This window comes from Chanodichthys erythropterus, chromosome 4 (assembly GCF_024489055.1).
Source record: "Chanodichthys erythropterus isolate Z2021 chromosome 4, ASM2448905v1, whole genome shotgun sequence".
NCBI lineage: Eukaryota > Metazoa > Chordata > Actinopteri > Cypriniformes > Xenocyprididae > Chanodichthys > Chanodichthys erythropterus.
This window is the reverse complement of record NC_090224.1, coordinates 18,936,320-18,950,325: the sequence shown is the minus strand read 5'-3', so window position 1 is coordinate 18,950,325 and position 14,006 is coordinate 18,936,320. Positions and strand designations below refer to the sequence as shown.

The 14,006-nt window shown below is 34.9% G+C and overlaps 1 protein-coding gene across 3 annotated transcripts; it reads right to left on the bottom strand.

Moving 5' to 3' along the window:
• Nucleotides 1-1,344: 1,344 nt before the first annotated feature.
• Nucleotides 1,345-13,574, bottom strand: fez2b (fasciculation and elongation protein zeta 2b). Of its 3 annotated transcripts, XM_067384379.1 has the most exons (9): nt 13,176-13,562; nt 11,403-11,511; nt 10,919-11,035; nt 10,310-10,451; nt 8,939-9,204; nt 8,458-8,533; nt 6,093-6,158; nt 5,953-5,980; nt 1,345-5,161 (listed from the first exon to the last, which is right to left on the bottom strand). In XM_067384379.1, the coding sequence occupies exons 1-8, from the start codon at nt 13,400-13,402 to the stop codon at nt 5,970-5,972; spliced, it is 1,014 nt and encodes a 337-aa protein (XP_067240480.1). In that variant the 5' UTR covers nt 13,403-13,562; the 3' UTR covers nt 1,345-5,161; nt 5,953-5,969. The 3 variants fall into 3 exon arrangements, with proteins under 3 accessions (XP_067240480.1, XP_067240478.1, XP_067240479.1); XM_067384377.1 differs by having other exon boundaries at nt 5,953-6,158; nt 13,176-13,574; XM_067384378.1 differs by lacking the exon at nt 5,953-5,980.
• Between the last annotated feature and the right edge of the window lie 432 nt (nt 13,575-14,006).

Below are 14,006 nucleotides of genomic sequence, written 5' to 3'. Positions count from 1 at the left end.
CCTTCATCATGACTTCTGACCCTCATCTCATATGAGAGTAGGATTGGCACTTTCTCCAAACATCACCTCATAACAGAGGGAAATAAACTGAACTACTGTATGTTTTGGTGAACGCAGAGCCGCTCTGGGACTCTCGCCTTGATGTGTCTCCAACTCAGACAGGAGGAAATTAGATTATATAGAAGGCCAAAAAAAAAAAAGGTTCACATCAACATTGAACCATGACGCTAATATTTCTGTAAGATGGCAAACAAGCATTATTTAAAGTTGGCTTGGATGGTATATTCGTTTTAACAAATCTTTTTTCTGGAAACTAAATGTTTCATTTTTTAAAGATGTTGTAATTTTATGGCAAATGTAGTATTTAAGAGGTTACTTAATAATAAAGATATTAAAGACATTGTTTGTTAAAACTTTGTATAAAGTCATTCTTATATCATCCGAATGGATTTGAAGTCACAGTCCCTGACATGTAACTCTTTCACCACCATTGACAGAATTTCCTGCTTTCTGTGTTTTCACTGTTATACGGTAGGGGGCGCTATTACACAACTTCTGAAAGAGTACAGAATCTCCATATCAAAACACATGCAAAAAAAGGAGCAGGAGCAAGCGATAAAAGCATTGCTTATGTACATTGTAGTCTTTGAAAAAACATGATTTTTCTCAGCTTTTTATTCAAAATGTTGATTTATTTATGAAACGTACCCATATTCAAGTGTTGATAAAAAGAATGCATGAAGCTAGAGACAGAAGCAGAGGCTCTGTTCTTTCTTTTCATAACTTGCATGTATAGATATTCATACAACAAAATATTATGGGGGCCATTACATTTTTGTGAAACTTATCAAAAATGCTGGCGGTGGCTGGCAACTAAAAAAAAAAAAAAAATGAATAAATAAAAAAAACGCTGGTGGGGAAAGAGTTAAATTGATTTTCATTTTATTTTTATCAATTTTTTATTTTGCTTTAAGGCTCGATTCATGAAACATTAAGAATAAAATGTTTTCCAACAAGAATAATTTGTATTCATATAAAAAAGGGCAAGACTCTACAGGTAAAACCATTGTTTACTTTTCTATATTCTGAAGGTTTTTACAAAGCCATTTGTGCATTATTTGAAATTTTATTCATAAGAACATGGCGATTTTTTCTTTCTTTTCAGTTTTCTGGCTATAGACATGATTTATGGAGGGATAAAAAGAGAACGAGTTAAATGTTTTCAAATGTTTTCACAGAGAGGATTTTGAATATGTCAAACAATATCGAAGAATTTTGAACCTGGCTTGATTCAATTTTCAGATTTCTGTTTTGGAAATGAATGCAAATTAGTGATTTTTTTTATTTATTTTATTAGATAATACCTCATTTGCATATTTAAATATAACATTTTAGAATCTTGTAATACAAAACTATGGTCTTAAAGAACCAACTGGGGACATATGGTGATATCCCTGACAGCAACATAGTGTCGGCCCAGATCTGGTACGTGGATTACACGCGGACCAGATGTGGGCCGGATCTGGGCCAAACTATGTTGCTGTTTGTTAAAGCAGAACTAAGCAAGATTTGCGAAGCTCCCCCTACAGTTTCCTTCAGTGAATTACATGGTCATAAATACTCCAAGCGCAGCTCTGGACTACAACGACTACAACGCTCACCAGCGCAGTAGTTTTGCAAATACAGTACAAGAAATCTCAATTGAGGTGGGTAATTTGCAAATACAGTACACTTGATGGAGGTGGGTAATTTTCGAAATTTTCTTATAAAGACATAATATTTACATTGTTTTGGAATTACCGTAAAGCATTTTGTCACTCTCGCGTGAACGTGAACACGAGGCGAGATTGTGTCGGGTCGGCGCAGCTCAACTTGCAAGTGCTGTTTTCTGGCGTAGACGTGCCAGATGGGGTTAGTGCTCGCCTCAAACACACCACAGTCAATTAACCATCGTAAGGACTTAGAAAACTATTTATGAAGGTAAAAAAAGTTACTTAGTTCTGCTTTAATATGTTAACATTTGACCTGGTTTATCTGTGGCATCTTAAGAAAAAAAGAAAACTTAGGAAAACTAAATTTAGGACTAACTCCCTCTTAAATCTCCAAAGGTGAGATGTTCCTTTAATACAGTGGGTCATTTCAATTATTTAACATAACACAAGCTGACATACATTTTACTACTGCACGATTCAATCAAGCAATTCTCTGACTGTGTCGTTTCACACACTTTACATTCAAAAACTGGATTGCATGCAATTTAAACCAATTAAAGGACAAATTTATTAAGATTTAACAGTGTAAAGATAAATTTGTTGCATTAGACAAGCAAGCCAATGAATAGAATACTATACAACTGTACATTCAAGAATTACATTCAATTATTTTCTTAAAAACATTTTCATGAACCCGGCCCGTGAGAGGCACTCAAAGACAACTTCTTCACTGAAAGACACAAATGCACAGCGGGTTTGATGAACAGAACAGATGCGTTTATTTGAAAACTGCCCTGCTACATACAATGCATTATAAAATACTAATTCAAAAGGATCGTTAATGTTGCATTAAAAATAAGGTACAAAATTTCATGCATCCAAAAAGGCAGCGTTTCATTATTGCTTGTATAAATATATAATCTCTAGTTACTATAGTACGTGTACCCTGATTTACTGTGCACTGCTAATGTTTCTCAGAATCAGGCCACGACAACCTGACGACACAAACAAGAGCTGTAGTTCAATATATAATGCAAATGTCGTGTTTTGCAAAATCGTTCCCTTTTAGGTCAATTGAAAGTGCGTGCAACGACTTTTTCGTTCTGAATGCTTAAACATGAAAACAACATTGACTCTTAACGTGAGGATGCATGTTCATCTGGGACACGAGACAATAAAGTGCTTGACTTGCATTAACATGCAAAACAGCACAAGTGACTGATGAAACAAATGAACATCCTACAAGTGTTGATGGGTTTCCCCCACAGAGAGACCGAGATGTGAGGTGTTTTTGTCCTCACATGCAGAAATTGCCACCCGAGTTTAAAGGAATAGTTCACTCAAAAAAATGCTGTTCCAAACTCGTATCATGGAACACAAAGATAAACAGCTATCAAATGACTTCAGAAGATTTGGAATATGGCACATGATCCGTACGGACCTCTTTTATGAAGCTGGGATATTTTTCACATTTCCCTGGAAGAAATAAAGGTTTGGAATGATATGAATACATGACAGATTTTTATTTTTGAGTGAAATAATCCTTTAAGGTTGTGCATCTGCGGGAACACAATATAAACTCAATCTCTCCATCAAAAACAACATTCTATGGAAACTTGTTTCTGCCATGAAATAAAAAATTTAAAAAAAAGTAATTGCGACTTTTTTTCTGACAGAATTGTGAGATATAAACTCACAATTGTGTTATAAAGTCAGAATTGCGAGTTATAAAATCAGAATTGCAAGTTGTAAAGTCAGAATTGCAAATTATAAACTCAAAATTGTGAGTTATAAAGTCAGAATTGCGAGTTATAAAGTCAGAATTGTGAGTTATAGTCAGAATTGCGAATTATAAACTCAAAATTGTGAGTTATAAAGTCAGAATTGAGATATAACGTCAGAATTGCGAGTTATAAAGTCAGAATTGTGAGTTATAAAGTCAGAATTGAGATATAACGTCAGAATTGCGAGTTATAAAGTCAGAATTGTGAGTTATAAAGTCAGAATTGTGAGTTATAAAGTCAGAATTGCGAGTTATAAAGTCAGAATTGTGAGTTATAATCAGAATTGCGAATTATAAACTCAAAATTGCGAGTTATAAAGTCAGAATTGCGAGTTATAAAGTCAGAATTGCGAGTTATAAAGTCAGAATTGTGAGTTAGTCAGAATTGCGAATTATAAACTCAAAATTGTGAGTTATAAAGTCAGAATTGCGAGTTATAATCAGAATTGTGAGTTATAAAGTCTGAATTGTGAGTTATAAAGTCAGAATTGCGAGTTATAAAGTCAGAATTGTGAATTATAAACTCAAAATTGCGAGTTATAAAGTCAGAATTGCGAGTTATAAAGTCAGAATTGTGAGTTATAGTCAGAATTGCGAATTATAAACTCAAAATTGCGAGTTATAGTCACAATTCTGAGAAAAAAAATGTATATCTCACAATTCTGACTTTATAAAATGCAATTCTGTCTTTATAACACAATTGTGAGTTGAGATGAAAAGTCGCAATTTCCTTTATTTTTTTTTTTAAATTTAGTGGCAGAAACAAGCTTCCAAATTATTCAGCTTTTACAGTCACACATACAAAAATATCACCTCCGATAGGTTTCAACAAAGACTTATCAGCCAGAGACATTCATTCTTGTTACAGGACCTCAGTGAAGACAGACAGACGTGTTTATCTCTTTATAAGTGTCTTAGCTCTCCATACCTTGTCCTTCCTCCACTGCTGATATCTCACATTCATCACAGATTTCACCTCAACTGCTAGCAAACACGTGCCGTTCGCTCCTCCTCATCTGAATATTAATACTGTCATAGAGATGTTAGAAGCACAAACCCTAAAGCTGGCCAAACAGAACAAAGACCATCTAGTAAGTGGCAATGAAATTAAGTATTATTATTATTATTCTGTTGTTTATCAATAAAGTACCAGTCAATCTGCTCAGCTGTGACTGCACGATTTCATTCTGATATGATTTTTACGGCTACATAAATAACCTACACACATATTTTTCCCTGCCTTTGCTTTCAAATCATAAGAAAGCCATCAGCAGCTCAAAACTTCCTGAAATCTAATTTCATCTAATGGAAAGATCACAAGAGCGAAATCCTGCATCTAGATCTGCACTACAACAAACTCATCTGAATATGACGCAAACATGCATGAGTTATGACAGCTGCACTGAGATGAAAAAATATCAGCTAGAGGAAACTAGTTGAATCATGTGAACTGCATTAAGGAATAAACGAAATACTGCATTCAAGCTCACACACAATAACATCTACACAAACACATTCAGACTGAGAAATAAATGCCACTGGCGGGGTAAATTCTGTGCATTATTAGAGAAGAACATCATCTGGAGAGACGCAGATGATCAGATGTCCAATGTACCGAAGATACTAGCTGGTTTTCAGCTCTGGAAACTCTATGTGGGACACAACACTGAAACAACAAACATGATTGGATAGATTAGTTAAAGCCTAATATATTACACTAGCGTTCAAAAGTTTGGGGTCAGTAAGATTTTCTTTAAAGAAATTAATACTTTTATTCCTCGAGGATGCATGAAATTGATCAAAAGTGACAGTAATTTTTTTATATGGTTATAAAAGATTTATATTTCAAATAAATTTTGTTCTTTTGAACTTTGTATCACATTTTCAACAAAAATATTATGCGGCTCAACTGTATTCAACATTGATCATAATCAACATTGATAAAGCAGCATATTAGAATGATTTCTGAAGGATCATGTGACACTGAAGACTGGAGTAATGACGCTGAAAATTCAGCTTTGATCACAGGAAGAAATTACATTTTTAAAATATATTAAAATAGAAAATTTTAAATTTTAAATTGTAATAATGTTTCACAATATTACAGTTTTTACTGTATTTTTGATCAAATAAATGCAGCCTTGGTGAGCAGAAGAGACTTAAACGGTAGTCTTTATTGTATATTGTTGTTTTGCTGTATATTGTATTGTCCTCTGGAAGAGACAAATAATGTTTACGAACAGAGGAGACAACACACACCACAAACACAGACAACAAAAACATATTCTACACATGTGTGTCTGTTTACTTAGCTACAGTTTGGAGAAAAAATTACCTGCAGAAGTGAGGTATATCAATATTTGGATGTCCTTACTTGGAATAACAAATTATAAATACCTTTTTTTTGTCGTTTGACTCTGTAGTCAATATATTTAGTGTTATATGAAATCAACACACCTCTGTCTCCTGATCTCTCACACCAGAGCTAAAGATCAAATGCAGCAAGAGCAAAAATAAAACATATAAAACACACAAATGATCAATGAGGTTCAGACTGACAGTGATGGAGATTGACGAGTGTTTGAGGTGTCTGATACCTTTGAGGATGTAGTCGGTCAGAAGAGCAGGAACCGTGTCACTGTCCTCACGCATGGCATGAAGAACTGCAGAGAAACACGATTAACATGTACAACAACACACACATGGACTCTCTTTAAATCTGCCATTAATATTATCATAACATTTAATACTTTTGTATCAATGCATTAAATATTAAAATTGAATATTATATATTACACACAGACTAATATACACTGCCCTCCTAAAGTTTGGAAACGCCCTAGAAAAGTAGGGTTTTGGACAATATTGGCATGAATCCTTTTTAATTTGTGATAATTTTGCACTGATAAGGGACAACACAAACTACGAAAACATATTTTATTACATATACGGTTTATACATAGAAAAAACTTCCCAAAACATATCCACCATTAGCAGCTATCTAACCTAAACTGGGTTCTGATTGGTTCATTGTATTCTAAACTTAATTGGCAATCAATTGTTGAAGCTATTAAGGTGTACTGACCTAAAAATCTTTTACAAACCTGGGCCAAGTTTAAACCAGTAACCAGACATCACAGCTGGCAAAGGGGCATGTCTGACTTTGACATGTATATATTTCCATAATTATGTAATCAAAATGAAAATTATTATTGCTGGTCTTCAATGATAATGTCAAGTTACTAGGGGTGTGACGAGAAGAGGCTCGAGATTGAGTTCAACTTTTGACCTCCTAACTGAACCCCTTTCCACAAACTGATCATAGAAATAAAGAGTATAAAAATGGTAACACTTTACTATAACGTCTCATTTATTAACATTAATGTATTAACCAACATCAACTAACAATGAGCAATATATTTGCTACAGTATTTATTAATCTTTGTTTATGCTAGTTAATAAAAATAGTCAGTCGTTGTTAGTTCATGATAGTTCACAGTGCATTAACAAATGAAACCTTATTGTTTGTGCTTAATTAGATAAAAAGAAAACTGTTATTCATTTTTATGGCAACACTTTACAATAAGTGCAACCATAATCACACTCTCTCAATATTCAAAGTGCAAATATGACCAATTTTTTCTTAAGATACAGAGCTGAGAGATGGTTACAACTACACTGCCCAGCCTAAAATAGCTTTCATATTGAGAGATATTTGCATTTATCAGGGAGCCGCTTTCAAATGCGGGGTATTGAAATCGCGTTTGAATGCACACTCGCGTTTACTTTCACTTTCAGCGATCGCGCGTAACTCTGAATATGGCGCGGCGGCGTCCGTTATCCAACTGAATTAAATGTTTTTATTTAAATACAAAGCAAAACGACAGTGGAGGCGTAATGTAAACACAGCGGTGGCATGTTCTTTCCTAATCATCCTAACCACTCTGTCATGGCAACATCACAAGACTACTTTTCGCCTCGACGAGAAATCTCGTCACATTTTAGTCTTTTGAACGGCAGTGTATATTGTTACAAAAAAATTATATTTTAAAGGTTCTATTTTATATTACAAGATGTAATATAAGTCTAAGGTGTCCCCTGAATGTGTCTGTGAAGTTTCAGCTCAAAATACCCCATAGATTTTTTTTAAATTATTTTTTTAACTGCCTATTTTGGGGCATAATTAGAAATGCGCTGATTCAGGCTGCGGCCCCTTTAAATGCTCGTGCTCTCCGCCCCCTCCCAAGCTCTCGACTCTATCGTTGCATAAACAAAGATCACACAGCTAATATAACCCTCAAAATGGATCTTTACAAAGTGTTAGTCATGCAGCATATCTAATCGCATAAGTATGGTATTTATTTGGATGTTTACATTTGATTCTGAATGAGTTTGATAGTGCTCTGTGGCTAAAGCTAACATTACACACTGTTGGAGAGATTTATAAAGAATGAAGTTGTGTTTATGAATTATACAGACTGCAAGTGTTTAATAATGAAAATAACGACGGCTCTTGTCTCCTTGAATACAGTAAGAAACAATGGTAACTTTAACCACATTTAACAGTACATTAGCAACATGCTAACAAAACATTTAGAAAGACAATTTACAAATATCACTAAAAATATCATGTTATCATGGATCATGTCAGTTATTATTGCATGTACTTGTTATTCAACTATGCTGAGGTAAATTCAATTTTCAATTCGATGGCACCTTTAAAATATAATTTATTTCTGTGATTTATTTAAAGTATATTAAAATAGAAAACCATTATTTTAAATTAATAATAATTTCACAATATTACTGTTTTTTTCCCCTGTATTTTGGATCAAATAAATGCAAGCTTGATGAGCATGAGACACTTCTTTTTAAAAAGATTAAAAATAGTCATGTTTCCAAACTTTTGACCAGTACTATATATATAATATTTAGTAATATTTCTAATTCACTTTGACTCACTCTTGGTCAGGATCTGCAGGTCTTCTACAGACGGCGCTCCACTGCTCCTATCATACGGGATCACCGTCGTCAAATACTAAGATAAAGAAAAAAGCGGTCAAAAATCTAAAACATCAAAGTCCTTTTTAATAGATTATTTAACTGATTTTTCAACAATGAAAGAACAAACAAACAAACAAAAAAAAAAACAGTTATGTTTAACATCTGGGAGACAGACTTTTATTTACGTTCTCTGCACTAATTTGGGGGGGGGGGGGGGGATCAGTGGATTTCCCCGGAATACATTTAAACAAGGTAAAATGTGTAAAATGAAGCTGCAGTTGTATTGATATTTGAGAGCACTATGAAGGTAATTAAAACATTTGACACATGTGGGGTTGTGTAGAGTTTTGACAATGTTCCAGTCCTACAGAAATCTGTGGAGATTTCTGTGTAATTTGTGTGGGCTTGCTAATGAGAAGTTAGTAATTATCATCCTTACGGTTCCTGGCACATGCGAGCGGTCGGATCTATGCACTCCTCCTGTGGTCTTTATCTTCCTCTTTTTCTTCAGCAGCTCTCGATGCTCTTTCTGTCGGTTCTGCACATCGATGATTGCCGAGATGAACGTGTTCTTCACCTCCTTCTCATAGTCCAGCTCCTCCCTCACTGCCAGCTGATCGATCAGCTCCTCTGAGAATCCACGGATCTGTCGCTCCACCTCCTCGAGACGCTCCAGCAGCTCAGACACACACAGACCACGCAACCCTGAAATACAGATGAAACAACTGTGCATTAAAAAGTCTGCATCATTCACAAACAGGCACAAGCTTATCTCCATTTCTACAGCACCGTTATTTCATAACATGCTAATTTCAACACTCCAGTTCTGTGTGAACATAACAGCCCTCAAAAAACAGTTTCCATTTTACATGTCAGCAAAATAAACTAGAATATACCAGAGAAATTTATAATTTCTTCATACTGACACAAAAATAATATGCTAATATACATGCAAAGTATGCAAGTTAAATATAGTGAAAAAAAATAAGTATAAATATAGTGATGGCCGATTTCAAAACACTGCTTCATAAGATTTATAACGCTCCGAAGCTTCCTGAAGCAGTGTTTTGAAATCGGCCATCACTAAATAAGTCGTTATTTTGTTTTTTTTTGGCGCACCAAAAATATTCTCATCACTTTATAATATAAATATTGAACCACTGTATTCACATGAACTGATTTAAATATGTTTTTAGTACATTAATGGATCTTGAGAGAGGAAATGTCATTGCTCAGGCCTCACTGAGCCATCGGATTTCATCAAAAATATCTCAATTTGTGTTCCGAAGATGAACGAAGGTCTTACGGGTGTGGAACGGCATGAGGGTGAGTAATAAATGATATTATTTAAATTTTTGGATGAACTAACCCTTTAAACATTTATATAAATATTAGCAGAATTCAAGTAAAACAAGCTCACAAGCATTTCTTTAAGTTCCTTGTACAATTACTTAAGGAATTAGAAATAAAAAACATTAAGAACAGTAAGGGTTTTCTAGTTTTCTATTATTGCTCATTTAGAAAGACTAGTATCATTACATTATATTTTAGTATTGATCCAACATCCATTCTTTATATACATACTAGTGAAGCACCGAAATGAAAATTCTGAGATGAAAACGAAAACCAAAAATAAAGTGTATTTAATAATCAATTAATCATGCCATGTGACCAATGACCAATATCGGAGAACCATGAACATGTGAATGCGATGTTAAATCATTGAAATATTACTTAAAATCTCAAGAGGTAATTTAAGGTGACAAAAAAAAATAAAAAAATTGTGAATACACACACATGCAGTACTTACGTTCCTCGCAGCTGCTGTTAGACGTAGAGCGTGCGAGTGTGTGTAACTCATGTGACATCATGGAGAGGTCGAACTGAGATGGACTCTCGTGTTCCTCGTCATCTGGAGACTCCTGCATGATCTCTTCAATCTCCTCTATGACCTGATTAACACACACACAGGTTATGGAGATCAATGTATAAGTTTGACTACATCTGTCAAGTCAAGTCACCTTTATTTATATATTGCTTTATACAATACAGATTGTTTCAAAGCAGCTTCACAGTGATAAACAGGCAAACTTCAAATATGAGACAAATTCTGCTTTAAAGCAGCTCTAAAAAAGACATTAATGTCAGCTCAAGTCAATTCAATGTTGATGAAGTTCAGTTCAATAACTGTGTAAAAGTTAATTAGTTATAACATGAGTTCAATTCAGCTATAAATCAGCAATTTGTGACAAATGTTGTAAGTGAAACATGTTAAACAGCCGGATACCACTATTCAAAAGAAACTCAAACTCAAATGTTTCGTTTTAAATCTACTGCTGTAAATAAGTTTCTATGAGGGTCATTGTGAAGGTATAGCAAATATCATTATGAAATTTTGAATTGCACTGAGTATGTATACCTGTTCTGCAGTAAACAGCGGCTCCTCGTTCACACAGGAGATGATGATCGTGTGCATGTCCATTTGATCCCTGAGCTCCTCGTCATCAGATACGTCAAGATTACGGACCTCCACCGCCTAAAAAATAAACAAAAAACACACACAAACAGGTTTGTTTTGCTATCTTAGTGAGGACATTGCATAGACTTCCATTGATTTTATATCAGGTCAATGATGTTTTCACCTAACCCAACCCCTACTCCTAAACCTACCCCTCACAGAAACATGTGCACATCATTAGATTTAAATAAAAACCTCTTTTGGCTGATTTAAAACTAGTGAGGACCTGTCAATGTCCTCACTAGTGGGTTGTGAAAGTATTTCACAATGTAAGTGAGGACATTTGGTCTTCACAAGTATAGTCAAAACGAGTGCACAAACGCACACAGTGTGAGCTCAGTCTGCACTGACTGAAAGGACGAAAGGACAGATGAACAGATCTCACCTCCTGAGGTCGGAGGTTCAGCGTGGGCAGGTGTAGTGAACGAGTGTGAGAGGTTTTCCAGTCCACCGGCATCACGTTGCCATAGTTCTCCGTCAGAGCATTCCATATCCTGTGAAATAACAAGAAAACAAGAATAAATTAGACAGTATCTACAACCTCTCATAAGGTTTATATATGCAGATTATATATATATATATATATATATATATATATTTATATATATATATATATATTATATATATATATCAGAGTTTCCGCTAGAAAAAAATGGTGCCGGTCAAAGTGACCGGCAGAGGTTTCGTTTTCCGGACATTTTGATGATATGCTGGTCAAATATCGCCTCTTAATTAGTCAAGTTTAGGAAAACTGAAAGCAGTTTATGTAACTTAAAAAATTACATAATCAGGCCGTATATGCAACATGTTTATTAGCCTAAATTTCAAATAGACAGAAAAAAACTCAAATTATTCGACCCTCTTGTGAATCCGTTGCGTCGTCCTGCCTTTTCGCAGCGCGAACAGAACATTTTTCCGTTACCATCAACTACCTCACATCTTAGCCATGGGAACTTGTCACTCCATTCCGACCGATACGCCCTACACTTCGGCTTTTTCTCCGGTGGTGGCGGAGCTGTCTGGCTCTGGACATCTGAGGCTTCAGGTGTTCCTGATTCAGTATCCTCCTTCGCGTCAGGCCTCTGAAAAAAACTTTTTTCTAGTCTGCCTGGGCCTGGCCATATTTGAAACGTCTCTCAATAGTTCATGGTTTAGGTCTATATTATAGCCGTTAAGCGTGAGCTTTATTTGAAATGCAACATGCGATGTTGTTTAAAAACTTTCAAACGGTCGATTCAGATTGTGTTAGGGGGGCGGGGCCGGGATTATTAGGCAGTTTTAATCTGACAATTTGACCGGAGAGATTTAATTTTGTCGGACATTTAATTTTTTTCCCGGCCAATGTCCGGTAATTGCCGGACAACGGAAACCCTGAATATATATATATATATATTATATAGTATGATATAGTGAGAATATGGAGCTCACACTTGAGAAGAAAACATCTCAGTTTTGGTGCAGATGTTGATATTTGTATACCCAAAAAGTAAGATTCTGACAGCTTGTAATGTAAATAAGATGTCTTTATTACAGTATAGCAGACTACTTACACAAAATGCATATAAATATCAGTTGTCTCTCTGTATCTGCCAATAATATGTCTAAGTAAAATGGTATTTAAATGCTTAGTTTTATTATTAAAGCTCAATGCAATACAATGATGATTGAGAGATGAATATATAAAAGCTCCTGAAAATGTTTCATATTTGATCCTCACATTTTAACATTAAAAAAAGAGATGGATAATCATGCATAATCAGGTAAACCTAATAAGTGTTGGTCTCAGAAGATAAGTAACTATTATATTATTAGTAATGTTAATTTGTTTACTTTATAAAAAAAAATCATTGAAGATTTCACTTTTTTTTAAATTATGACACTAATAAAACCTTTACAAAATACAAAAAAGATACTCAAATGTATTAACAAGAATATCATGGTACTATTATGGTAAATCATGTTACATGTTTACTAAATGTAAACAAAACAAAACAAAAAAATCACAGCTAATAATATGAAATCCGACCACTGATTTCCTACAACATAGAGTTAAGTAATTAAAACGGCAGCGAGTATATTTATATAAACATTTATAATATAATTATATTTTACATATTTCACGTTATATTCCTATTTTGAGTGTGTTTTTGTCACTCACTCGTCGTCGCGCAGCAGCTCGTGCTCACTCACGGCGCGCACAGATACGCTCGTGCACGAGCTGCTGGAGTGAGGGAAGCTCGCGCTCAGCGTCTCGTCGAAGGATGCGAAGCTTTGGATCTGCGGTGAATTCTCCGGTGCCGCTGCCCAGCTGGTGGTCGAATCGGCCGCTTTGAATTCGTTAAAATCCTCCCAGTCTTCATCGAGCGGAGCGCCCGGGGCCGCCATGACTGTGGCGGACGACGGGACACAGAGAACGCGCGCGCGCTCTAGCGCTAAAGGACGGAGGGGGCGGGGCGACGCTGCCACGTAAACACGCGTAATCAAAGCCGCTTTCAAAACCGTACTTACTGTTACTTTTGGTTATTTACTTTTGATAAAGTTTTTTTTTTTCTGTGTAAATCTTGTAATTATTATCTTGAGTTAAGAGTTAGTAGAATACTATATATTTTTATAATAATTGAAAATACACCACCGTATAAACCTAATTAAATCAAAATAAATAAATAGTTAATAAAAAAAATAAAAAAATCAAATCGCGTCTTAATGTTTTGTCGTAATATAATGTAAAAGTAATATTCTGCAATATAGTAACATATAAATACCATTGTGTATATATGGTATTACCATCTGATGCTATTATTATACCATGGTACCGCCACAGTACTTTTTGTAGTGGGATTATTCCTGTTACAAAGGAAACCAATTATTCTGTAGAGGTTTAAGAACTGGTCAACACTACAATATTTTAACAGTGGTCTTGTGACCCCATGTGGTTCAATGTGAAATGCTTCATTATGTTTCAAAACCCTGAATGCTTTATTGAAAATAT

Excerpts from the sequence above, each read along its gene's own strand:
- fez2b (XM_067384377.1), bottom strand. The coding sequence starts at position 13,402 with ATGGCGGCCCCGGGCGCTCCGCTCGATGAAGACTGGGAGGATTTTAAC. Across the intron at positions 11,036-11,402 it reads TGAACCTCCGACCTCAGGAG|GCGGTGGAGGTCCGTAATCT; the intron begins GTGAGATCTGTT and ends TTTATTTTTTAG. Across the intron at positions 5,162-5,952 it reads TGAGAGATCAGGAGACAGAG|TGTTGTGTCCCACATAGAGT; the intron begins GTGTGTTGATTT and ends TTGTTGTTTCAG.